Here is a 26,760-nt window from a genome sequence, read left to right on the forward strand (position 1 = left end):
TTTACTAATTTTCAAAAATCTTTTTCGCCAGCACTTAGCCAGCTATCACTTACCTTTTCTTGTCTATCCTTAAAAAAAACATAGTTACGTGTTCTGTGCTAGACATAAAACCCTTTCACACTGAACGTTGGACCCGGCAAATTGCCGGAACATTGCCGGGTCGCCTTCTGTGTGAAAGCAAACACGTCCCGGGATTTATTCCGGGACTGATCCCAGGTCGGGGACCTAGTAACGGGGGTTGTGTGTAAAAACCTTTAGAGGGTTGTGTGTGAAAGCACACACATATTCCGGGTAATCACTGGCAGTGTGAAAGTGCAAAATCTAGCGACCCAGGAACAATTGCCGGGACACTTGAATGCTGTTGTTGTTCGATTGCTTCTGTTGTTCTCAGTTGTTAGTCGCTTTGGATAAAAGCGTCTGCTAAATGATTAAATGTAAATGCCGCTTTACTGGTAAAAATAAGGAACATTGTTGCCATTGTGAACAGCACATTTTTGTATTTTCCAGTGAAGTCCTTCCAGTAATTTTATGGCAATTAACTTGTATTACTGTGTGAAAGGAGTTATTATAGCAATGTCCTAAAACATGTTAGCAATGTGATAAAACATTGTAACAATGTAACACATTGTGTAACATTATAACACCTTAGCAACTATATAGAAACCATGCAAAATGCCTTATCATCTGAATAGCAACACTGTAGCAACCATCCTGAACACCCTAGCTGTCATCTAACAACTACTCAGAATGCCCAAGTAACTTATAGCAACACCCTAGCAACTGCATAGTAACTACCCATGATACCCTAGCAACTGCATAGCAACCACGCAGAATGCTCAATGCAGCCTACTAGCAATCACTCAAAACAACCTAACAACCTCACAGAACACTCCCTCCCACAATACCATAGCAATGATATAACAATCACCTAGCAACACTTTAGCGACTACACAGAACACCCTAACAACTAGTGAGCAATGTCTAGCAATCACAGAGAACACCCTAGCAACTACTTAACAACACCTTAGCAACCACATAGAATACCCTGGCAGTGACATAGCGATCACCCAGCAACTCTTTAGCAACAACCTAGAATACCTTAATGACTACCCAGCAAATGCTCTGAATGCTGCATAACAATCTTACACAGCCCTAACATACTGTATATTTAAATAATAGCCTTAAATAATGTGTTCTCTAATTAAACTACATTTTCTTGCTTTGACAGGTATGCCATACATGTCTTTATCCTGGTGTTGGCTTGTTATGGAATTTTGATCAAATCCAGTGTAAACGGTGTTCACAGGTGAGCAATTTTTCCATTTTCTTGTGCAACATTGTCTACTTGTTATGCAAAGAAATCAGAAATTGTCAGGATATGGTGGATGTCTTTTGATCAGACAGGAGAGAGCACTTATAAGACCTGGCCTGTGCCGTATTAACAGTAAAACGATTCAGTGCTAATTAAGTGGTAAAAAAAAATTAATAGTATTAATAAAGTATGCAAAGCCTTTTATCCACCTTCGATGCACAGAAACTAAAATTCTTAGCAGAAACCGGAATCCTGGCCAAAAGCTGAAACCATATGACAAAAATTATTATTTTTTATTAACTTTCTTTAGATTAAATATTTTTAGAGTAAATCTTTTAGTTTCAATCTTTTAAATGTTTTTATTTTATTTATTTTTTATTAAATCTTTACAATTTTTAAATTAAATTAAAATTAAATTAAATTAAGATTATGCATTTAGCAGACACTTTTATCCAAAGCGACTTACAGTGCATTCAGGCTATCAATTTTTACACATCATGTGTTCCCGGGGAATCGAACCCCCAACCTTGCGCTTGTTAACGCAGTGCTCTACCAATTGAGCTACAGGAACACTATTTTATTTTTTATTTATTTTTTATATTATATATTTTTAAGTGATTACACTTCCATGGGGTAGCATCACTACTATAGCTAGCTGAGTTAATGTCATTTTAATTTTTTTGTGTGCAACCATCTTATTGATTTCATATTTAATTTGTTATGTCATAAAGCTATGCAGGTTCTAAGTGAATGACTAGTAGTGGAATTGGCTGTGATGCAATGGGCACTAAAATCTTGCCTAGGGCATCAAATTGGTCAGTGCCAGCCCTGATTTATATTTCTAAAGTAGCATGTTTATTTGTTACACATCTGCGAATTTGCTCACTCTGACCATGGTACTGTATATGCAAATCTCTTTCTGTTTGTTTGCAAGTGGTGTTTTCCTTTGCAAAGCAATCAATTTTGTTTGCAAAATACTGGATTTGTTTGTTTAATTTCAGCACATTATTTACTCCATATGTTAGCGCTTATCGATGTTATCGACATATATTTCATTGCAATTTTCTAATTGTGTTTATCACCCCAGCCTTAATTCCTAATGTCTTTGAATAATAAATCAGTGGTCACAGCTGTGCAGAACTATGGCGTACATTCTGGTTATCCATTAAAAAAAAAAATTAATCCATAAATTCAGCATGTTAACATACTTCTCAGAATAGTTTTTCCCATATTTAAACAGTGAAATCATATGTATTCTAATTACAGATATACTATGATTGCATCAGTAGGATACCTCATTGTTTGCCAAGTGAGCAGAGCCTTCATATTCGACTATGGCATCTTGTCCACGGATTTCTCAGGGTGAGGATTTCATCACTGTCTCATTTCTGTTGTCATTCTGTTCTCATTTGAGTTTACTGGTTTTGTCTTGACAAAGTTGACTAAGTTTTACATTGTTGAAGTCTTTGTCACATCCTTGGATAAACAAGAATGACAGACAGGTCCAGACTGGCCATCAGGAGCACTGGGAGAAATCCTGGTGGCCTGGCAGCTGATTTGTACAATGTCTTCTTAGTGTTGAAAAGGAAAAAAAAAGTAAGATTACAACATTAAAGTCGTAATACTTTAAAAATAAAGTCAAAGTATTACGAGAAAAAAGTTGAAATGTTTCGAGGATAAAGTTGAAATATTACGAGAATAAAGTTGAAATATTATGAGAACAAAATTTGAAATGTTTAGAGAATTTAAATAGTAGAAATTAAAGTTATTTTATTTTGAGAGTAGGTCTTTACTGTGCATGCAAATTTACCGGATTGAAAGCACCGGTAGAAGTTGCAGGCCACTGGGATTGATTGGAATATTGTTGTGAACGAGTAACTTCAGCATTTTACTGGGATGAGGAAGACTCAATTTCAAGGACTCGCGGAAAACAGATAAATATCAAGAATATGATATTTATTAACAGACTGAACAGGAACAACTTTTTATCTTAACATCAGCTCACACACCCAATCAACATTCCTTTAGGGGGCGCTGTAGCTCTCTTATTTAACTTTTTTTTAATACACTACAATTATATGTGGGATTATTAGCAGAAATCATACCATGTGTCATACTCGCAGGGACACTATGCTTGGAAATAATATTGCATATCTTCCATTGCATTCACTATTTGTAGTGCGCAGCCACCTAATAGCAATAAGATTCGTGCTTTTGATAGACCTACTTTTAATTCTCAGCTTTAAAATCTCAGCTTTCAAAATCAGTTTTATAGCGAAACCCAAATTATGTGTCTTACAACGTTTTTCAAGCTCTTTAATGATCAGATCGCTGTATTTCTTTGAAACAATTCATTAAATTAAACCGTTTTCTTTGTGAAAATTCCAAATATGTGAAAATGTATTCTCGTAATATTTCAACTTTATTCTCGAAATATTTTGACTTTAGATCCTCCTTTATGTTCATTATGCAGAATCCATTATCTGTAAAAAATTTTAATTTAACTTAACTAACCTTGTTCTCGCCATGTATATAGGCGAGGTAGCTTGCATGGCATTAAATCATAAGGTGCAGTTCAAGAGACAACCTATAATTATTTTCCACAGTCCCAGACTAAGGACTTAGAACTTTTAATGTGATGGCCATATAAATAATAGTGTTGTCTGTGGTTTTTTTTGTTTTTTTTTGTGGGTGTTTAGGATGGCTTGAATGAGTGTGATATCTCCCGGCCTGAAATTGCATCCCAGTCCGGCCCTGATGCCAGATAACATGTCGTATACAAATTCAATTTACCTGCACATGATTCAAATGCATTTGTCACATTTATCATGTAATGAAGATATATGTTTTAAGCGTCAGTATGGCCTTTAATAAATTACTGGAAAAAGTGAGCTAAAATGCAGAAGAGTCCTACAACATTTAAATGCAATGAAAGGTCATATTTCAAAATGTTGCACTCAACATAAATGACTCATTAGAATGAGATCATCTGCTGCATTAAGCCGTGTCTGCATCACAATTCAAGGCTTATTTCTCACAGCGCGTCTTCTTCCAAAAACAAGAAGTAGCCAAGATGAACTTGAATCTTTCTTTGTATACGGAGGTGTTATGGACATTTTTATATATCGCGCATCTCAAGCCTGGTTTTGCGTAGATGATTTTCTTATAGCATAAGATGTGCACGGAAACATTTATAGGTAAGCTCAGATGGGAAAAACTGTACCTCGCGTTGGTTTCATACGATTATTATATCAGAGAATATTTGTTTTTGATGTGACTTCATTCGATAATAGACACTTCAAGCTATCTTTAGATATACTGTATTTCTCAGGTAATTTTCATTAGGGCCCGAGCACCAATGGTGTGAGGACCCTCTTGCATTTGCTTCATTTATTATTAGGGCTCGAGCCGGAAGGTGCGAAGAGCACTATTGATTTCCTTTGGATAATTAGGCCTCAAGACCGAAGGGGCGCAGAGCCCTATTGATTTCCTAAGGATTCTTCTTATTATTATTATTAGGGCTCAAGCCCGAAGGGGCGCAGAACCCTATTGATTTCCTAAGGATTATTCTTATTATTATTAGGGCTCAAGCCCGAAGGGGCGAAGAGCCATATTGTTCCCCTAATGCTGTGTTCACACCAAACGCGAATAGAGTGTCAAATTAGTGTCTACCACGTCTAGTTTGCCACTTGACCATTTTGAGATGATTCTCTTCATTTACGCGAGTAATTCGCTTCATTCGCGCGTGAAATTAACTTCACAACAGACGCGAATTCGCGTCATGGGGGAGCTTCTGCCAGCTGAGTTCACGCAGCATTTTCAACCGCCATTTTTATTCGGATAATTTTCAAAATATTACTGTTATTGTGTCATGAAATGTAGTTTTAAAAGTATTTCAGGCAAGAATGTAGTTGTTTTAAACTCTATTTAAAAAATGTGTTTCGCCGATCTCGGAGATGAGCTCCATGTGATCAGCGGGAGCTCCGTCATCATGTATCCGCCAAGAGCAGCCTCACCTTGGCTAGATCTTCTGACATTTGCCGCTGGCTCTGATGTCTCTTTAGTGGTTCAAGATAAAATATAATTCGTTTGGGGTAAAATGAAACGTTTGGCCTTTATTCAATTTATCTATTAATATGTTTTTATATATATATATAGGTCCTTTTTATTCCTATTATAGAAATATGAACTTTTGTCATATAGCTCCGGTTGACTGCTCACTGACAACATCAGTCATTCCTCCTTGTTGAATGAGAGGAGAAGGGTATTCTTGCACAACCGGAGGCTGCAGGAACATACTGTTGAATGAGTGACTCCTAGCAGGCTCCTGATTGGTTGACGCCAAAGTTAAAATTGTTCAACTCGGGCGGCAGACTCGAAGTCGCGTCAAACGCTAAATGCACAAAAAGCACCATTCGTGCTTAACGCACGTTTCGCGTGAAACGCTCTATTCGCACGTAATTCGCGTGAACTAGGCGCGCGAATGAGGCGAATTCGCGTCTTCCGCGCTGCGCTTAACGCCCCATTCGCACCGCGAGACCTCCAGATGCACGTAAACGTGCCTTTGCATTGACTTAGCATTGAAATCATTCACGCCAGACGCTCTATTCGCGTTTGGTGTGAACACAGCATAAGGATTATTAGGACTCAAGCTCTTATTCAAGATTATTAGGGCTCTTTTTAATATTATTTTTAATATTATGAGCAACTTTTGTGTAATTTTTTTCATTTCCATGTATTATGTTTTAATGAACTCCTCCTAAAGATTTATTCAGATCAACACCAAATTTGGTATGCCTAATCTAAAGGCCCTTTGCGGTGTTAAATTGTAAAGATCTTGAGTTTTCGTTGAAGGGTATGTCCGTGGCGGCCTGGCGAATTTCGATGATTCGCCATGAAAAATAAAGTTAACTCAGTCATGCGATGTTCAATCTGCCCCAAACTTTACATGTTTAATAAGACTCTGAACCTGAACAGATCTACATGCCCATATTCAGTTATAGTCATAGCGCCACCTGCTGGCAACAGGAAGTGACATGTTTTACTCTGCGACAAACTACTAGTATTTGTAACTAATGCATAAAATGTACGATAAGAGAGCTTGGAATCTGTGGCCTTTAGGAGCCCGCGGAGGCTGAAACCCGGGCGTGGCACAGGGGCTCTACAGCGCGTGCAGAGTCACGAGCTCAAAACAAACAAATTTATTCTGGTTTAATAGCTTTATAAAATACAATATTACCACATATGCACACAATCAACCCATTATAACACAACAAGAACTAAATGCAGGTGTTTGTGACCCGTGTAAATGTGAAAGACTATTTGACAGTGTGACTGGCAGAATAACATGGATCTCTCGAGTTGCAGGACACTGATTCTGCCTTTCGTCGTAAGCACGAACACATCACGGACAAGATTATTTCAAAGTACATATTAGCTTGGCGAATATAAACAAAAAAAGCCACGTGAACATAAACTGTTGAGAAATAAATCTGAAGTGGATCATGATACTGGATTTGAATATTAAAGTGACTGCATTTACCAACTGCTTTTGTCTTAAATTTTAATCTATAAAAAAATATAGAAAATCATTCGTCTTGGCTGCTTTTTTATGTATGTATTACTTTCGGCTCTAACAAGTTAAATCTATATTTAATTAAATCAATGACATTTTATTTTACATTTTATTTCTCAATTTCTGCATCTAAACGCCTAAAAACCTAAAACATGATCTATTATACTATTGTTAGCAATTTCTTTATCGTCCAATTTATCTGGTGTACATACTTTTATTTTCCTATCTTGTTTGTTAGATTTTATACAGTTTCAGTGTTCTATAATAAATATTAATGGCTTTTATTCAAGCTGCTTAGAATGACTGAAGTAGGCACATTTTTTTAAATGTAAATAAAACATAATTAGAAGTAAATAATTAAATAACATTGGAAAAAAATAACGGTTGTACTTTTTTGTACATTTTGTATAATTTCATAGTTAATGTATTATAATTGTAAAACAAAAATAAATTTAGCCACTCAACTAGAAATCTCTTAAGCCTTATCCTTTTCTGACAGTTTTAGGGATTTATAAAAATCCTTATTTGTGCTTCAAATAATAATTTAAAACTCATTTGATACTGACCTATGACATCTTGTGACATGATATTTATCTAAATTTACATAATCTCATGGATGTAACAATAAATCTGTTCAGCTCACAGATGAAGACTAAGCTGCAATGCAAGCAGAACTTTCACAAATGCTTACAGTGATAACACTGTGAAATAATGTCCAATTTGTTAACATTAGTAAATGCATTGGTAACACTTTATAATAACTGAACTCATTAGTAAATAGTCAGTTCATGCTTTATAAACTCTTGTCCAAACATTAATAGTCATTAGTAAGCAGCTTATAAATACAGCTATAAATAACTTGTTCTTGGTTTAAAAGCACATTTATTACAAAGGAGAATAAAGGGTCAGTTATCTTCCTAGGAAAAATAAAAATAAACAAACACAACACAGATTGATACAGAACTCAGAAATATTTATTTCAATATGCAAGTGTTTGTGTTGGTAATTGTGAAGCACACCGTTTTTGAGTGCACTGCAGAGAAGCTTGTAATGTGGATTCTAGTTGTATGCAGTCCATAAGGTATGGCTTTGTGTGTACATGTGAACAAGGAGAGGCCACAAGAAGTTTGAGATCATGTTTAATGGAGCTCAAGTAATAAAGAAAGACACTTGTTATGCATCTACATCCGTCATCCATCTGCATGTTTGTGCGTGTTTTAAATTTGCTTACTCCTATTATCAACAGCATTGGAAAGCCAGTACACACACACACACACACACACACACACATATATATATATATATGTGTGTGTGTGTGTGTGTATATATAGGGACAGTTTACCTGATGGTTCGCACTGATGGCTTGAGCCCGCCATCGCATTTTACAAAAAAAAAAAAAAGAAAAGTGTAGATATTGTGAGTGTAGGCTATAAAAATAATAGGCTACATGTGTATTTCTACAGTCATTATTAAATTAATGAAAGAAATAGGAGTTTCTTTTTGTAGTGTATTTTCTAGGTTTGATAACTTGAAAAAAAAAATAAACTAAAAGTAACTTGAAAGCAAAGTAATTAGTAATCTGATTACTTTTTAAATGCAGTAATCAGTAATGTATTCAAATAAAAATTTTAAAGAAGTATTTAGTAATTTGTTGTGGATTACTTTTTTTGAGTAACTTACCCAACACTACTTACTGTGAATAGTGGCAGGTATCTGCACCTCAGTGCTGTAGTATATCATAAAAGAGTATGTAATAATAACATATTGAGTGTAAATAATATTTCTTAAAATTATTAATAGATGCCATATATATATATATATATATATATATCTGATGGGAAAAGGGAAAGTGAAAAAGAAGAATGTGAGTTGAACGAGATTGTAAAGAAGCGGATACAAATTCGGGTCAAATAGTGGTCAAATATATATATATATATATATATATATATATATATATATATATATATGTGTGGGTTTATATTGTATATTGTTCCTATTTTTTCCGTGGAAATGTAGAATTTGTTGTGGTATGAAAGCTACTAGTGAATTGTGATTTGTTGTGAGCAGATCTAAATGTTATGCTGTGAATTGACACTTTTCATTTTTTACATTTTGTTTTAAATTTTCATTTACATTTATAATAGATTATAATATATTTGATTTAATTTTGCAGGGGCTGCTTGAATTTGTCTGGCATTTTGTCTGTTTTGGTGACATTTTTGCCACAAGCCCTCATTAATATCTCACCCTGCTCTCCGTTACTACCATTGTTTCAGGGATCTGGCAATCCCGGGCCCCACCAATGCTCTCAATCACCTGACTATTAACCAGCCACGCCTGCCACGCATCACGGAACCAATCAAGAGCACTGTAAATACACTCACCCGCACCTCAGTTCCCCGTCAAGCCTCCAACAGGAACGTTACGCTAACCTGTGTTCTTGTTCTGCTGTTCCCAGGACTGTGGATCACTGTGCGATGCCATGTGATTCTATGGTCGCTGTATTCTCCCATGATCATTCCCCTTCGAGTGGATACTGTCTTTAGCTTGTGAGAATGAAGTGAAGATAAGTGAGTGATCTATAACTGTTGCAGTGACATCTGATATCCAAACTTTCGGACCTGTGCGATTTCCCCATTCCACGAGCAATACTGCCTGCACTGGATGAACAGAACTTCACTGTGCAACGAGCACTGAAGATACACTGAGCGCTTGAACTCTTTATAATAAACACCATTCTGAATTCTCTTTTACCTCTGTGTCCTGAGTCCTACCTGACAGAAGGCTTGACCGAAACCACAACAAGGATGAATTCAGCGCAACCAGAGGACAGGGCTTCTGCTGATCCTACTCCCACATTGGTGTACATGGCAAGCTTGATATCCCGAACAGTGCCCTTCTCCGGTAGGGAGGGAGATTGCAATGGGTTTCTGCTACAATGTTCACTCGCACTGGAACAGCACGTGCACCAGTACGCTACCGGAAGATCTAAGATCTCATTTATTATACAGCATCTGTCTGGACCAGCACTGAGATGGGCCGAAGTGCTATGGTTTCAAGAATCTACAATCACCTCATCCTTACAGAATTTCATTGGCCATTTCAAGGAGGTGTTTGGACGTCCGGTGGGAGATTCCTCGGTCAGTGATCAGCTGTTAAATCTACGACAGCGCAAAAGGACTGTCTCAGAATATTCCCTTCCCCTTTGAGTTTCGCACATTGGCTGCAGCAAGTGGATGGAATGAAAAGGCCCTAGTAACTGTATACCGACGAGGACTAAATCCCGCACTCCGACTCCAACTCCAACTCTCCATATATGATGACAATCTGGAATTGGAAAAATTCATTAAGCAAGCTCTACGTGTTCGCCTACCATCACAGTCCTGCTATCGAGAAACAAACCAAGTTAATAATTCTCCTCGCCCAAGCATGCCTGAAAAACCTCCTGAGCCACCGCCCGAAAAAAATGCAAGTTGATTCCCAACGACTATCTCCAGAAGAACGAAATTGTTGCAGAGAACTGAGGTTATGTCTGTACTGCGGGGGAGGGAACCATTTCATACGTACCTGTCCATCTCTTCCTCCATGGTTAGTGGTGAGTTTGGTCCTTCCTCAATCTTCTGTTTTGACCCCACTAACCATCTCTGTGAATTTGAAGTTTAGAGGCCTCGATGTCGAGTCTACCACCATTGTTGATTCCGGATAAGCTGGATATTTTGTTTCAGGGAAGTTCGTCAAGACCCACCGTCTCCAAAGGACACAAACTCCTACTCCCTACTCCATCTACGCAGTCGCAGGAGAAGTTATAAATAAAGGGTTTTTAACCTCTCAATCCAATCATTCTCAGTGTGGAACCTGAACACCAGGAATAATTCTCTCTGTTGATATTGAACAATAGCCGTGCAGAACTAATACTAGACCACCCATGGCTGATTCAACACCAGCCATTTATAGACTGGAAGACCGGAAAGATACTTAAATGGGGTTGTAACTGTCAAAACGCCCACGTAAGTTACCCTACGTAAAAAGTTGATAATCAGCCTGTCACCGCTATGATTTCCGCGAAGCAGAAAACGTGTACGGAATCTCAAAATCCAGTCATGAAAATGAAACATACATCTTAATATGGACAGACACGGAATTTGTCAAAGTTAGCATAGATTAATCAAATCAAATCTCTGTATGGACCAGTATCTGTAAATGTTAAGCCGCAAAAGTTGGTTGAAATATGAATCCTACATGTTCTGCGCGTCTCTGTGTGAATGAATGAATGGCAGAGATGTGCGGGTTTGTTTACTACATAGACTGAAGCGCGTGACGCTTGCAGTAATTTCAGCATAAATGCATAAACAACATCACCAGAACTGTTCTGAGTCACTTCACAAGCATTTTACCATTTCATTTGCGTAAAACCAGCATCAAAATAAAAGTAGCCCGTCAAAATAAAAGTAATTTTTTACATAAAGGCATTGTGCTAGTAATATTACTATTATTTAGTAGAATGTATGTGATCCTGCTACTACTCTACTACTTTAGAGAAATAAATCACACAATATTTCTTCCATGTTTAAATTTTAATAGAAAATCCCCTTTATTTATCAAAAATATTTTTTACTTTTAAGACAAATTTATCAAAAAAAAGAAAAACTTTTAAAATAATTGTAAATAAGTATAAAGAATGGCAATGGTTTTATTTTTAGTGATAAAAAGTGTTTTTTTCTTTTTTTAATTAGAATATTTTTGTGTTTTGCTTTTGTACTGAAATTGGTACAGAGAACCGTAGATCTTCACTGGTATCGGTACCGAATACTGAAATTTTGGTACTGTGACAACACTAGGAGAGAGCATTCCAAAGGGGTGAATTTACTCACTCTCCATCCCTGAGCAAGAGGCAATAAAGGAGGAAGCCCTAAGACAAGGGTGAATCCGACCATCCACTTCTCCAGCAGCAGCTAGTTTCTTCTTTGTTCCGAAAAAGGATGGAGGGCTGAGACCATGCATCGACTACAGAGCCTTGAATAAAATAATGGTAAAGTTCAGCTATCCTCCTCCACTAATCCCATCTTCCCTCGAACAGCTCAGGGATGCCCGTATCTTCACTAAACTGGATTTACGAAGCGCATACAACCTGATCAGAATCAGAGAAGGAGATAAGTGAAAAATGGCTTTCATCACCCCTGCTGGTCACTACGAATATCTAGTGATGCCATATGGCCAAGTAAACGCTCCATCAGTCTTCCAGAGTTTCATGGATGAAGTTCTACATGAGTACCTTAACCAGTTTGCTCTTGTATACATTGATGACATCCTCATTTATTCTCAGAATGAAAAAGATCACCAGTATCATGTGGCCACAGTACTCCAGCGTCTCAAGAGACTTCTCACTGTATGTAAAAGCTGAAAAGTGTGTCTTTCATCAGCAGTCCATTGAGTTCCTAGGCTACACAATTAACAGAGAGGGGGTAAAGATGGACAACAGGAAGACCAGAGCCATTACCTCATGGCCAACTCCCAAGACCATCAAGGAACTACAAAGTTTTTTTTTTAAAAACCTCAGATTTATTAAACAGTACAGTATGATTACTGCCCCACTTACCTCTCTCTTAAAGGGGAAACCCAAAGTACTCCATTGGACCCCCGAAGCTGAGCAAGCCTTCCAGACGCTGAAAGAGGCGTTTACCACAGCTCCCTTGTTGCAACACCCAAATCCTGAGAAAAGATTTATAGTTGAAGTGGACGCCTCTACAACCGGCGTCGGCACCATTCTCTCCCAGCATTCAGAAAACGCAACTAAAACAATGCCTTGTGCCTTCTTTTCTAAGAAGCTGTCCCCTGCAGAGAGGAACTATGACATCAGCAACCGAGAACTCCTAGCAGTAAAACTGGTGCTAGAAAGATGGAGACACTGGCTGGAGGGGGCCTGGCAACCATTTCTTGTGCTAACGATCACAAAAATCTGCAATACCCGAAAGAAGCCAAGAGACTTAACCCTCACCAGGCCATGTGGGCTCTTTTCTTTACTAGATTTCATTTTCAGATCGCCTATTGCCCTGGATCCAAGAACACCAGAGCCAATACCCTGTCACGTCTGTACGTCATGGAGGAGAATCCTAAGGACCCAAAGCCTATCTTACCCACCAAGTTGTTCGTAAATCCTATTCAATGGGACTTAGATGAAATGCTCAGAGAACAAGCTCAACAGCAACCCATGCCACCCGCTTGCCCACCAGGAAAGACATTTGTATCCGAGGATCATCGCAAGGCTCTGATCTCCCAGGTACATTCCTCAGTAGGAACAGGCCACCCAGGTGTAACTAAAACTCTTGCTTCTTTGCAGCGCAAATATTGGTGGCCAGGAATGCAGGAGGACGTGCAGGAGTTCATCCGAGGATGTGTGCTGTGTGCTATAACCAAGGTCCCACGACATCTACCCACAGGAAAGCTAGTACCCTTGCCTATTCCCCATCGCCCTTGGTCTCACATTGGGGTAGATTTCGTCACGGATCTCCATGTTTCTGATGACAAGACATGTATTTCAGTAGCCATTGACAGATTTTACAAGGCAAGCAAACTAATCCCTTTATGAGCTCTTCCCACAGCCTTTGAGACTGTTGAACAATTGTTCGAACACGTGTTTTGGAACTTTGGGATCCCAAAAGACATCGTGTCCGATCGAGGACCACAATTTATTTCCAGGGTGTGGAGGGCATTCTTCTTATTGCTAAATGTTACTGTCAGTCTCACTTCCAGTTATCATCTCCAGGCCAACGGACAAACGGAGTGCAAAATACAAGACATCAGTCGCTTCCTAAGAACTTTCTGCCATCAGATCCAGAACCTTTTGAACCATTAAGACAATCATGTAAAAAACCCAAAGTACATTGTACTTTTCCCCATTGAACGTCAAGTTAACCCTGTCACGTATCGTTTACCGTACCGTATGCGTATCGTATACCTGCTCAATATAGGATACACCCCACCTTTCACGTTTCCCTGTTAAAACCCCATCATGCTCCTATCTCTGTTCCCTCCACAGACCCAGTCCCTGACGCTGAACCCCCGTTACCACCCATTGACGCTGACCCTATCTACACAGTATGAGAGATACTGGACTCCCAACGTCGTGGTGGGCGACTGGAGTATCTGGTAGACTGGGAGGACTATGGACCAGAGGAGAGATGTTGGGTACCATGTCAAGATATCCTCGACCCCATGCTGCTCAAAGACTTTCAAAACCAGAATGCCGAAAAGCCCGCTCCACGGCCCAGACGTCAGAGATGGAGGGGGGTAGTGTCAGGGATCTGGCAAGCCCGGGCCCCACCAATCACCAACGCTCTCAATCATCTGACTATTAACCAGCCACACCTGCCACGTGTTACGGAACCAATCAAGAGCAGTATAAATACACTTACCCACTCCTCATTTCCCCATCTAGCCTCCAACAGGAACGTTCCTCGCAAAGTTGTCTCCTAGCGCCTCAAAGTCAGATGTAACGTATACTCACCTCAGTGTTACGCTAACCTGTGTTCTTGTTCTGCTGTTCCCAGGACTGTGGATCACCGTGTGATGCCATGTGATTCTATGGTCGCTGTATTCTCCCATGATCATTCCAAGTGGATACGAGTGATCAATCTATAACTGTGGCTGTGACATCTGATATCCAAATTCTTGCACCTGTATGATTCCCCGTTCCATGAGCAATACTGCCTGCACTGGATGAACGGAACTTTACTGTGCACTTGAACTCTTTATAATAAACACCATTCTGAATTCACCTTTACTTCTGTGTCCCAAGTCCTACCTGACACATTGCTGCCAGTGAGCTATTAATGGCAGTGGCTGTTTGTTTGGTGGTGTGGAGAGACAAGTGCGTGGTGTGGTGTAGTTCCACTTATCTATAGAGTGAAAATGGAGTCACACTATCTCCCACAAATGCACACAGGAGATCTACAGGCATGCATTTGTAAATAGAGTTGTGTGGATCTCTAGTATGTGTTTGTGGATTGCTGTGCATGTGCGTGGAACTCCTGCGTGCATTTGTGGATTGTTGTGGATATGTGTTGATCTCTTATGTGCATTTATAGATTGATGTGCACATGTGGATCTCTTGCATGCATTTGTGAGAGGTACTGAGACATCTGACTCACTGAACTGCAAGTTATTGTTACTTTCATTTAAGTCTTTCTCAAAGACCTAAGACATGCTCTGCCCCAAACTGAGCATGTATACTAACATAAGTAAACTAGTTGAAGGCAATATAAACTACTATAGACGTATAGACTTCCATAAACAAACAAAAGTAAATTCATTTGAATTCATGGTAATTCACCAATTCATGTTAATTTGTTACTTAATGGTAACTCTATTGTAGATTAATTTATTTTGTCATCTCTTATTTTCAGCCCTTTGATGATAATAACACAGAAGGTCACTACTCTTGCCTTTCAGGTACATGATGGTGAGAAATCATTCTACTTGTTTACAGATAACATTTTTTATATATTTGTTGTAAATTGTTCAGTCACTGAAGTATTATAAATTAATTAAATTTATCATTTGAGAAAACTTGACTTGTTTTCTGCATTTTTAAGGTATGTGTCGAAAGCAAGAAGAACTTAAAGATGATCAGAGACGTCTGGCTGTACAGTATGACATTTTAACTATTATTTCTCACCAGTAAACATAGTCTAGTCTGTCTATATAGTTTACTACGACTGCTGCCATTTATCACTATCAAATATTTGTACATTTTAGAACAGATTTAGCCCGTTAAAATATTGAAAGTATTAAGACGCATTAATTATTTTCCACATCAATCTGAACTCCATACACTATAATAACAAATTAAAAACCAGATTTGTAATACTTTTGAAAATTTATTAAAACTAAAAAAAATTCACATTCAGATCCTAATTTTATTAATCAATCAATCAATCAATCACCTTTATTTATTTAGTGCTTTAAACAAAATACATTGCGTCAAAGCACTGAACAACATTCATTTGGAAAACAGTGTCTCAATAATGCAAAATGATGTTAAAGGCAGTTCATCATTGAATTCAGTTATGTCATCTCTGTTCAGTTGAAATAGTGTCTGTTTTTATTTGCAATCAAGTAAACGATATCGCTGTAGATGAAGTGAACCCAACTAAGCAAGCCAGAGGCGACAGCGGCAAGGAACCGAAACTCCATCGGTGACAGAATGGAGAAAAAAACCTTGGGAGAAACCAGGCTCAGTTGGGGGGTCAGTTCTCCTCTGACCAGACGAAAACCAGTAGTTCAATTCCAGGCTGCAGCAAAGTCAGATTGTGCAGAAGAATCATCTGTTTCCTGTGGTCTTGTCCTGGTGCTCCTCTGAGACAAGGTCTTTACAGGGGATCTGTATCTGGGGCTCTAGTTGTCCTGGTCTCCGCTGTCTTTCAGGGCAGTAGAGGTCCTTTCTAGCTGCTGATCCACCATCTGGTCTGGATACGTACTGGATCCGGGTGACTGCAGTGACCCTCTGATCTGGACACAGACTGGATCTCGTGGCCACGGTGACCTCGGAACAAGAGAGAAACAGATAAATATTAGCGTAGATGCCATTCTTCTAATGATGTAGAAAGTACAGTGTTATGTGAAGTGTTTCCGGTTCCGGTTTACCTAATTAATGCAGCCTAAAAATCCTTTAACGGATTTGGATATTAAAAGCATATTAGTATGTTATGTGTATGCCAGGTTAAAGAGATGGGTCTTTAATCTAGATTTAAACTGCAAGAGTGTGTCTGCCTCCCGAACAATGTTAGGTAGGTTATTCCAGAGTTTAGGCGCCAAATAGGAAAAGGATCTGCCGCCCGCAGTTGATTTTGATATTCTAGGTATTATCAAATTGCCTGAGTTTTGAGAACGTAGCGGACGTAGAGGAGTATAATGTAAAAGGAGCTCATTCAAATACTGAGGTGCTAAACCATTCAGGGCCTTATAAGTAATAAGCAATATTTTAAAATCTATACGATGTTTGATAGGGAGCCAGTGCAGTGTGGACAGGACCGGGCTAATATGGTCATACTTCCTGGTTCTAGAAAGAACTCTTGCTGCTGCATTTTGGACTAGCTGTAGTTTGTTTACCAAGCGTGCAGAACAACCACCCAATAAAGCATTACAATAGTCTAACCTTGAAGTCATAAATGCATGGATTAACATTTCTGCATTTGACATTGAGAGCATAGGCCGTAATTTAGATATATTTTTGAGATGGAAAAATGCAGTTTTACAAATGCTAGAAACGTGGCTTTCTAAGGAAAGATTGCGATCAAGTAGCACACCTAGGTTCCTAACTGATGACGAAGAATTGACAGAGCAACCATCAAGTCTTAGACAGTGTTCTAGGTTATTACAAGCAGAGTTTTTAGGCCCTATGATTAACACCTCTGTTTTTTCTGAATTTAGCAGTAAGAAATTACTCGTCATCCAATTTTTTATATCGACTATGCATTCCATTAGTTTTTCAAATTGGTGTGTTTCACCAGGCTGCGAGGAAATATAGAGCTGCGTATCATCAGCATAACAGTGAAAGCTAACACCATGTTTCCTGATGATATCTCCCAAGGGTAACATATAAAGCGTGAAGAGTAGCGGCCCTAGTACTGAGCCTTGAGGTACTCCATACTGCACTTGTGATCGATATGATACATCTTCATTCACTGCTACGAACTGATGGCGGTCATATAAGTACGATTTAAACCATGCTAATGCACTTCCACTGATGCCAACAAAGTGTTCAAGTCTATGCAAAAGAATGTTGTGGTCAATTGTGTCAAACGCAGCACTAAGATCCAATAAAACTAATAGAGAGATACACCCACGATCAGATGATAAGAGCAGATCATTTGTAACTCTAAGGAGAGCAGTCTCAGTACTATGATACGGTCTAAATCCTGACTGGAAATCCTCACATATACCATTATTCTCTAAGAAGGAATATAATTGTGAGGATACCACCTTTTCTAGTATCTTGGACAGAAAAGGGAGATTCGAGATTGGTCTATAATTAACAAGTTCTCTGGGGTCAAGTTGTGGCTTTTTTATGAGAGGCTTAATAACAGCCAGTTTGAAGGTTTTGGCTGAATGGTTGCAATTTTATCTCTAATAGTATCGACTTTAGAAGTAAAGTAGTTCATAAAGTCATTACTGTTGTGGTGTTGGGAAATGTCAACACTTGTTGAGGCTTTATTTTTCGTTAATTTAGCCACTGTATTGAATAAATACCTGGGGTTATGTTTGTTTTCTTCTAAAAGAGAAGAAAAGTAATCAGATCTAGCCGTTTTTAATGCTTTTCTATAGGATATGCTACTTTCCCGCCAAGCAATACGAAATACCTCTAGTTTTGTTTTCCTCCAGCTGCGCTCCATTTTTCGGCCTGCTCTCTTTAGGGTGCGAGTATGCTCATTATACCATGGTGTCAAACTGTTTTCCTTAACCTTCCTTAAGCGTAAAGGAGCAACTGTATTTAAAGTGCTAGAAAAGAGAGAGTCCATAGTTTCTGTTACATCATCAAGTTGTTCTGAGGTTTTGGATATGCTGAGGAATTCGGATACATCAGGAAGATAACTTAAAAAGCAGTCTTTTGTGGTAGAAGTGATGGTTCTTCGATACTTGTAACAAGAAGTAGAATTTACAATTTTGGCTATATGAAGTTTACACAGAACTAAATAATGATCTGAGATATCATCACTTGGCTGAATAATTTCAACACTATCAACATCAATTCCATGTGACAGTATTAAATCTAGAGTATGATTTCGACAATGAGTAGGTCCTGAAACATGTTGTCTAACACCAATAGAGTTCAGAATGTCTATAAATGCTGATCCCAATGCATCTTTTTCGTTATCGACATGGATATTAAAATCACCAACTATTAAGACTTTATCTGCAGCCAGAACTAACTCGGATGTAAAATCACCAAACTCTTTAATAAAGTCTGTATGGTGCCCTGGTGGCCTGTATACAGTAGCCAGTACAAACATAACAGGGGATTTATCATTAACATTGGTTTCTCTGGATAATGTTATATGAAGCACCATTACTTCAAACGAGTTATACTTGAAGCCTGCCCTCTGAGAAATCCTGAAAACGTTGTTATAAATTGAAGCAACTCCTCCCCCTTTGCCTTTTAGACGCGGCTCGTGTTTATAACAATAATTTTGGGGGGTGGACTCATTTAAAATAATGTAATCATCAGGTTTTAGCCAAGTTTCTGTCAAACAGAGCACATCTATATTATGATCAGTTATCATATTATTTACAAAAAGTGTTTTCGTAGAAATGGATCTGATATTCAATAAGCCAATCTTTATCATTTGTTTATCCATATTGCAATTGTTTTTTATTTGTTGAACCTCAATTAAATTGTTAACCTTAACTTGGTTTGGACGTTTTTTGTATTTTCTAGTTCGGGGAACAGACACAGTCTCTATAGTGTGATATCTAGGTGAAAGAGTCTCTATGTGCTGAGAATTAACTGACCTCTGTGACGGGAGGCAGCTAGCAGACGGTCGGTTTAGCCAGTCTGTCTGCTTCCTGACCTGGGCCCCAGTTAGTCAAGTATAAACACTAAGACTATGTGCCATATTTCTAGACAGAAGAGCAGCACCACCCCAGGAGGGATGAAGACCATCTCTTTTAAACAGGTCAGGTCTGCCCCAAAAGCTCGTCCAATTGTCTATGAAACCTATGTTATTCTGTGGGCACCACTTAGACATCCAGCCATTGAGTGATGTCAATCTGCTATGCATCTCGCCACCACGGTAAGCAGGCAGGGGACCAGAGCATATTACAGTGTCTGACATCGTGCTTGCAAGTTCACACACCTCTTTAAAGTTATTTTTAGTGATCTCCGACTGGCGAAGTCGAACATCATTAGTGCCGGCATGAATAACAATCTTACTGTATTTACGCTTAGCATTAGCCAGCACTTTTAAATTTGCCAAGATGTCAGGCGCTCTGGCTCCCTGTAAACATTTGACTATGGTGGCTGGTGTCTCTATATTCACGTTCCGTACAATAGAATCACCAATAACTAGAGCACTTTCATCAGGTTTCTCAGTGGGTGCATCACTGAGTGGGGAGAACCTGTTTAATGTTTTGATCGGAACAGAAGAGCGGTGTTTTGACCCACGACTATGCTGCCTCACCGTCACCCAGTTGCCCTGCTGCAGGGGCTCTGCTGGAACCGGACAATGTACAGGAGTCCCTGAGCTAGACACATCCAAAGCCATATCTAGAGCCCTAACATTCTTACTGTCCTCAATTAAAGTTTGGATGCGTGTCTCTAATTCTGAAATCTTCTCTGTCAGCCTAACTATTTCCCTGCATTTATCACATGTGAATCCCTCATCAGCGACAGAGATAGATAAACTGTACATGTGGCAAGAGGTGCAAATAACAGTTGTAGGAGAAGCCATTACTCACCGTGCTTGATGAAATATTCTTACTGCGGTTGTTTGATGAACTTGTGGAAAACTGCAGAGTGAGAGAGGAGAGGAGAAAAGAAAACGCTAATGACAAGCTAACGAGTGCTAACGCTTTGCAGGTGTACTGCAGTCACGGAAGAGTGAAGGTCAAAGTTAATCTGATAAGATTGATCGGTAATATCAGAAATATGGTGTGAATTAAGTTATATTTTACAATTTAAAAAAACAAACAAACAGACAGTGATAGTAAGAAAGATTATAGAGAAAAAAATATAAAATAAAAACAGCTACACGGAGCTATGATTAGCTATAGAAGGCCAACAGGAAGTAGAGAAAACACTGTCCAACCTATTACTTAGTTGAAGCACATTTGGTGGCCATTACATGTTATTATGCATATTAAAAAAAATTTAACCCTTGATGTAACCCTTGACCTTCAGTTACCTGATGTTTGAACTTCATTTTTTAGCCTAAAACTGAACTATAAATTAAACTATATGTTACTATAATCTATACATTTTAAGGACTAAAACTGTCATCCAATCAGAGCACAGTTTATTGAATGACATTAGTCAGTGCCTCGTAGTCAGCAAAAGAAGAACTGTGAATGCTCCTATGCAGAATTAATCTCTCCTTTTCATTCATTAGTGGAATTATGTGGATTATGACACTTATAGAGTTACTCAGGTCACAAGGCAGCCAATGGCAGGAAAGATAGCTTCTATTATCTCCCCACCTCATTGTCCTTGCTGCAGTCAGCTGCATGTAGAACCAGAGAACTTTCCAGAGATCCAGCCTAATATTGCAAGACAAGAGATAATTTATAATGGTCCACTGCCAACCATTCCAGAATTCACTTGCATAGACCTTGTTGTAATTGCCCATCTCAAACTTGCCTTGAATAACCTACTAACTGATGAAGCTACAGAGCTATTAAAGTACCAAGTTTTGTTAGGTCACCTAAAGTTAATAGATGCTCGTCTCATCGCTGATTCTTTTTTTTTATTCATCCACTCCTTATTTCTTAAAGTGCCCGCATTTACCATGTTTACTATGGTTATGTAATGCCTAACATGCATAGTCTTTTACATCGCTTATAAATATTTTAACCTTGTATGGTGATTACAATCCACTTTGGATCAAATTATTTTGAACTCTTGCTACTGTAGACCAAAAATGTATTATTATAATATTATTTATATGTATTTGTGAAGTTTTAGTTCATGATGAAGTTATATACTGCATGAGTTAAAGTCTGCATGAACATGTAGGATCATGTGACAGACACAGGGAGAAGAGCTAATTTTGACCATACCAGAATGTGTACATGCAGGAGTGTGTACATGTAATGTTCCACTGATGCCTAGGGTGGTTTCTTCTTTCCACCAATGTATGTATGTATAAATATATCAACTGATGTAAGCATGAAGTATACATTCTATTTTAAACAAACCAACATGTTTCCTTACCTTGTAAGGAATTTGGTCAGTGGTATATAAGCTATGGTCACTGTTAAAGCCTCAGAGAAACGGAGAAACGAACATACAGCTGGCAAAGATAACAAGTTTCTCTCCTATGCCTGATACATACGACAATAAAGATTTTTCACAAGGCAACTGTTATGCGGCCCTGTGATTAAATTGTAAAGGGGACAAGGACTGATTTTAGATCAACACTGTTGACTGAAAGTGAGTTTTGAGCTTAACTTATTTTAAAAAGTTTTTAATGCTGGTGTTATAGCTGTTAGCTTTATGAAATGATCCACAGCGTTGACGCTCTCCAGATGTGGAGAAACTCTGCCTTTGTTCATAACCACTCCTCTAGCCCCAGCTGGCCTGCTTTAGCCCAAGGTTTTCGTCGGGCCAAAAAATCCGGGCCGTTGGACCCGAGGAAGCACAGACGAGGCGCGATCAAGCACCGGAAGTTACAGTGGAAACACGACTAGCCCTGGCACACACTAACATGCCAGCTTTTGGCCCAAAAGTGGAGACGTGGCTCTTGAGAACTATAAGGCAAGACATCAAGTTTTGCGGTGCTGCACTGTCCTTTCAGATTTCAACTCCATCCCAGCCAGACAGGAGCTACAAAATAAAGGGACCCTTCACTGCAGATCTACTGAGCTTAGCTGAACATACCTACACTGTTGCAGAGCTTCAGCAATGTTACTGACATTTGAGAGGGTTACAATTGCAACTTATTCACAAAGCTAGTCCCCTGTTACTGATTGGAGCAGATCATCCTCACCTTATCACTCTGATTGAATCTGTCCGTCTTGGTCCACTTGGAGGTCCAGCAGCTGTCAGGGCAAGAATGGGTTGGTCTTTACAAGGCCCAGCAAGAGTCTTTGGAGACAACGTTAAATACCAACAGTGTCTGCACATTGTTGTTAATCTCTCTATGACTGAGTTGTTCCAGTAGGTTGAGAGACGTGATTCTCAACAGATCATAGAAATATGTCACTTGGTCTTAGCAGGACCAAGAAGCCCTTGACTTTCTTCAGTCAAAGACTGTCTTGGTAATGACTGATGGCGTGAGTCTTTATGCCACCCCTCTCCTGCGTAAGAAATATATGCCCATTCTTCAAGCTCCCATGTAGGCAGTGCTGAGTGCTTCCTAACCTTAGACACATAAAAATGGCCACCTACCAACAGGAGATTAAGAAACCATAGACCTCGGGCTATCTTGTCAAACTCCCACCTGAAACCATAGTGGTACATCCCTCACCACATTGTAGAGCACAATGGAAAGAACCAAGTGGTAACTGTTCATTTCACTTCTAAGGCAATAACCTAAATGACTATTTGCACCCAGGACCAATCTTAGGCCCATCCTTGTTAGGTGTATTCCTATGTTTTCGTAAACACCCAGTGGCAATAAGTGGCGACATTAAAGGGATGTTCCATCAGGTTCATCTCCTCCAAGACGAAACAAGTACTCCTCGCTGCAGACTGTAGCACGGTGACGTCACGTATGTACGTGACATATGTGTTTACCGCGCATGCGCAGTAACGTATACGTGTATTTACCGTAAATACGATTGTGCACCATACTGACTGTCATTAATGCACATATCCAAGTCCATTCACTTCCGGATGTTTGTAAGGTATGGTGGATATGAGATATTACTTTTGTTTTCTTAAAATTTCTTAAAATTTTGTGTTTAAATTGCTTTTAATTGTAAGAATGTTTAGTCATAATCATAGAGAGTGTCATTGCAAATGTGTGCGATTTAAAACATTTATGACATGTTTTATGATATAGTATTCGAATGCTAGTCTTTCAAAATCTTATTTCACCTGAAATGAACCATTAAAGATGTCTTAAAATAGAGCAGAAAGACTTTATTAATGTAAGTAATGCCATTGATAGTTGCATGCATTGCAAATATATATATATATATATATATATATATATATTTGTAATCTTTTTCATTAACATTATCAAAAATTAATAGATAATGTAACACATGTATTGTTCATTGTTAGTTCATGTTAAATAATACATAATACATTAGTGTTTACTAATGACACCTTATTGTAAAGTGTTACCTCTTAAATTGACCTTCATATGTCTTAATATGACTATGGGGACATTGCCAGTGAGAAGAAATTCAGAGAAGAGACCCACTTCATGTGGCTAGAGTACTGTAATTACTGTTTTTCTTTCTCTGACAGACTGTATATTCCTCACTTGTAATATTTTCAAATTGAAAAAAACTTCAAACTTTCAGGCCATGTTTTCTCAAGCCAAGCCAACCTACATTTTGACTTGACAAAATGTATTCATTTAGTTGATGTTAATGCTGGTTATAAATTAAATCTCTTAGGTAGTTTACAGACAAAGCAAATAACACTTTTTCTAACATGCTATAATATATTTAAAAATTCATTTAATATATTTTCCTTGTATGGCTCTTCAGCCTTTCTTCAAAATGATTTAATATTGCTTTAGTATTGTTTGTTCTTATGTAAATTAGGTGTCATGAACTGGAGTGCATTGTCTGAACAATACAACCTGAGTTCCGTGCATCATGTTCTCTGACCCAATGTGTACGGTGCAGTGAGATATTTAAAGACTGTCCACCTGGCTGTGTGAGGAATCGCAGGAGATTCCTGTATGGGTTTTATTCATTCAAAGTATTTGAGGGCTACTGCTTGGCTTATTGTTTTATCAGTGATGGAGGTGATTTTTTCTTGTGTCATGTCTATAGTCTTAATCTATATTTGTATATACAATTATATTTTCTGTTTTGTTCTTTGTAATAAATAAAAAAAGATCACTGTCATCGTTTTTTTTGGAGGCACCATGCATAAAATGGGATGCAGACACTGAAAATATACTGTATGTAGTCAACTGAACTTAAAACTACTTTATTGGCTTAAATGTTTTACATGCAGAATTGCCAAAGCAAAAGAAAAATGTCCAAATTTATAGTTAATAAATAGATAAACAAGAGCCATAGCAAAAGAAAGATTAAAATAAGAAGGACAGTGGCTATTTACACCAAGTGCAAATGGCTATAGATTCTATTTATACTATGTTAAAGTAGCAGGATTTTCTGCTATTTATATTACTTATTGCAAATAGTGGCAATTATCTGCACCTCAGTATTGTAGTACATTATAAAACAGTATGCAATAATTACTGAGTGTAAATTATAATTTTAATTCAAATTATTAAATGGATGCCACCGTATTAGGACGATAAAGTTCTCCCTCACAACTTTTTGATTATTTCCCTTCGTTTTTATTTAAAATAAATGCTTTTCTGATGTAATTTGAAATTTGAAAAGGGAGAAAAAACTGTCAAAAGGCAGATTCAGACCCAGATCTATTGCATCAAACTGTGAACAACACACGTTTTACAATCTGCACTATTAGAGCCGACTTTCCTCCTGCCTGTTGGTGTCGCTGTTGGACAGTGTTTTCTCTACTTCCTGTTGGCCTTCTGTAGCTAATCGTAGCTCCGTGTAGCTGTTTTTATTTTATTTTTATTTTCTCTATAATCTTTCTTACTATCACTCTCTGTTTGTTTGTTTGTTTTTTTAAGTTGTAAAATATAACTTAATTCACACCATATTTTGATATTATCGATCAATCTCATCAGATTAACCTTGATCGTTCACTTTTCCGTGAGTGCAGTACACCTGCAAAGCGTTAGCACTTGTTAGCTTGTCATTAGTGTTTTATTTTCTCCTCTCCTCTCCTCTCTCACGCTGCAGTTTTTCACAAGTTCATCAAACAACCGCAGTAAGAATATTTCATCATGCACGGTGAGTAATGGCTTCGCCTGCTATCGTTATTTGCACCTCTTGCCACATGTACAGTTTGTCTATCTCTGTCGCTGATGAGGGATTCACATGTGATAAATGCAGGGAAATAGTTAGGCTGACAGAGAAGATTCAGAATTAGAGACACGCATCCAAACTTTAATTGAGGACAGTAAGAATGTTAGGGCTCTAGATACGGCTTTGGATGCGTCTAGCTCAGGGATTCCGGTACATTGTCCGGTTCCGGCAACAGAGCCCCTGCAGCAGGGCAACTGGGTGACGGTGAGGCAGCGTAGTCGTGGGTCAAAACACCGCTCTTCTGTTCCGATCAAAACATTAAACAGGTTCTCCCCACTCAGTGATGCACCCACTGAGAAACCTGATGAAAGTGCTCTAGTTATTGGTGATTCTATTGTACGGAACGTGAATATAGAGACACCAGCCACCATAGTCAAATGTTTACCGGGAGCCAGAGCGCCTGACAACTTGGCAAATTTAAAAGTGCTGGCTAATGCTAAACGTAAATACAGTAAGATTGTTATTCTTGCCAGCGCTAATGATGTTCGACTTCGCCAGTCGGAGATCACTAAAAATAACTTTAAAGAGGTGTGTGAACTTGCAAGCACGATGTCAGACACTGTAATATGCTCTGGTCCCCTCCCTGCTTACCGTGGTGACGAGATGCATAGCAGATTGTCATCACTCAATGGCTGGATGTCTAAGTGGTGCCCACAGAATAACATAGGTTTCACAGACAATTGGACGAGCTTTTGGGGCAGACCTGACCTGTTTAAAAGAGATGGTCTTCATCCCTCCTGGGGTGGCGCCACTCTTCTCTCTAGAAATATGGCAAATAGTCTAAGTGTTTATACTTGACTAACTGGGGCCCAGGTCAGGAAGCAGACAGACTGGCTAAACCGACCGTCTGCTAGCTGCCTCCCGTCACAGAGGTCAGTTAATTCTCAGCACATAGAGACTCTTTCACCTAGATATCACACTATAGAGACTGTGTCTGTTCCCCGAACTAGAAAATACAAAAAACGTCCAAACCAAGTTAAGGTTAATAATTTAATTGAGGTTCAACAAATAAAAAAACAAATGCAATATGGATAAACAAATGATAAAGCTTGGCTTATTGAATATCAGATCC

The 26,760-nt window shown here is 38.5% G+C and overlaps 1 protein-coding gene across 1 annotated transcript in view; it reads left to right on the forward strand.

The window, feature by feature from the left end:
* Positions 1-1,205: 1,205 nt before the first annotated feature.
* mboat1 (membrane bound O-acyltransferase domain containing 1) overlaps positions 1,206-26,760 on the forward strand; it is a gene marked incomplete at its 5' end in the record, with an annotated part of 123,308 nt that continues 97,753 nt past the window's right edge. Inside the window, 4 exons of the mRNA XM_026258780.1 lie at positions 1,206-1,306; positions 2,579-2,674; positions 15,290-15,345; positions 15,479-15,533. Of these exons, the coding sequence (XP_026114565.1) occupies positions 1,206-1,306; positions 2,579-2,674; positions 15,290-15,345; positions 15,479-15,533 (308 nt within the window). The remainder of the gene's footprint in view (positions 1,307-2,578; positions 2,675-15,289; positions 15,346-15,478; positions 15,534-26,760) is intronic.

This window comes from Carassius auratus, unplaced genomic scaffold (genome assembly GCF_003368295.1).
Source record: "Carassius auratus strain Wakin unplaced genomic scaffold, ASM336829v1 scaf_tig00214794, whole genome shotgun sequence".
In the NCBI taxonomy this organism is placed as follows: domain Eukaryota; kingdom Metazoa; phylum Chordata; class Actinopteri; order Cypriniformes; family Cyprinidae; genus Carassius; species Carassius auratus.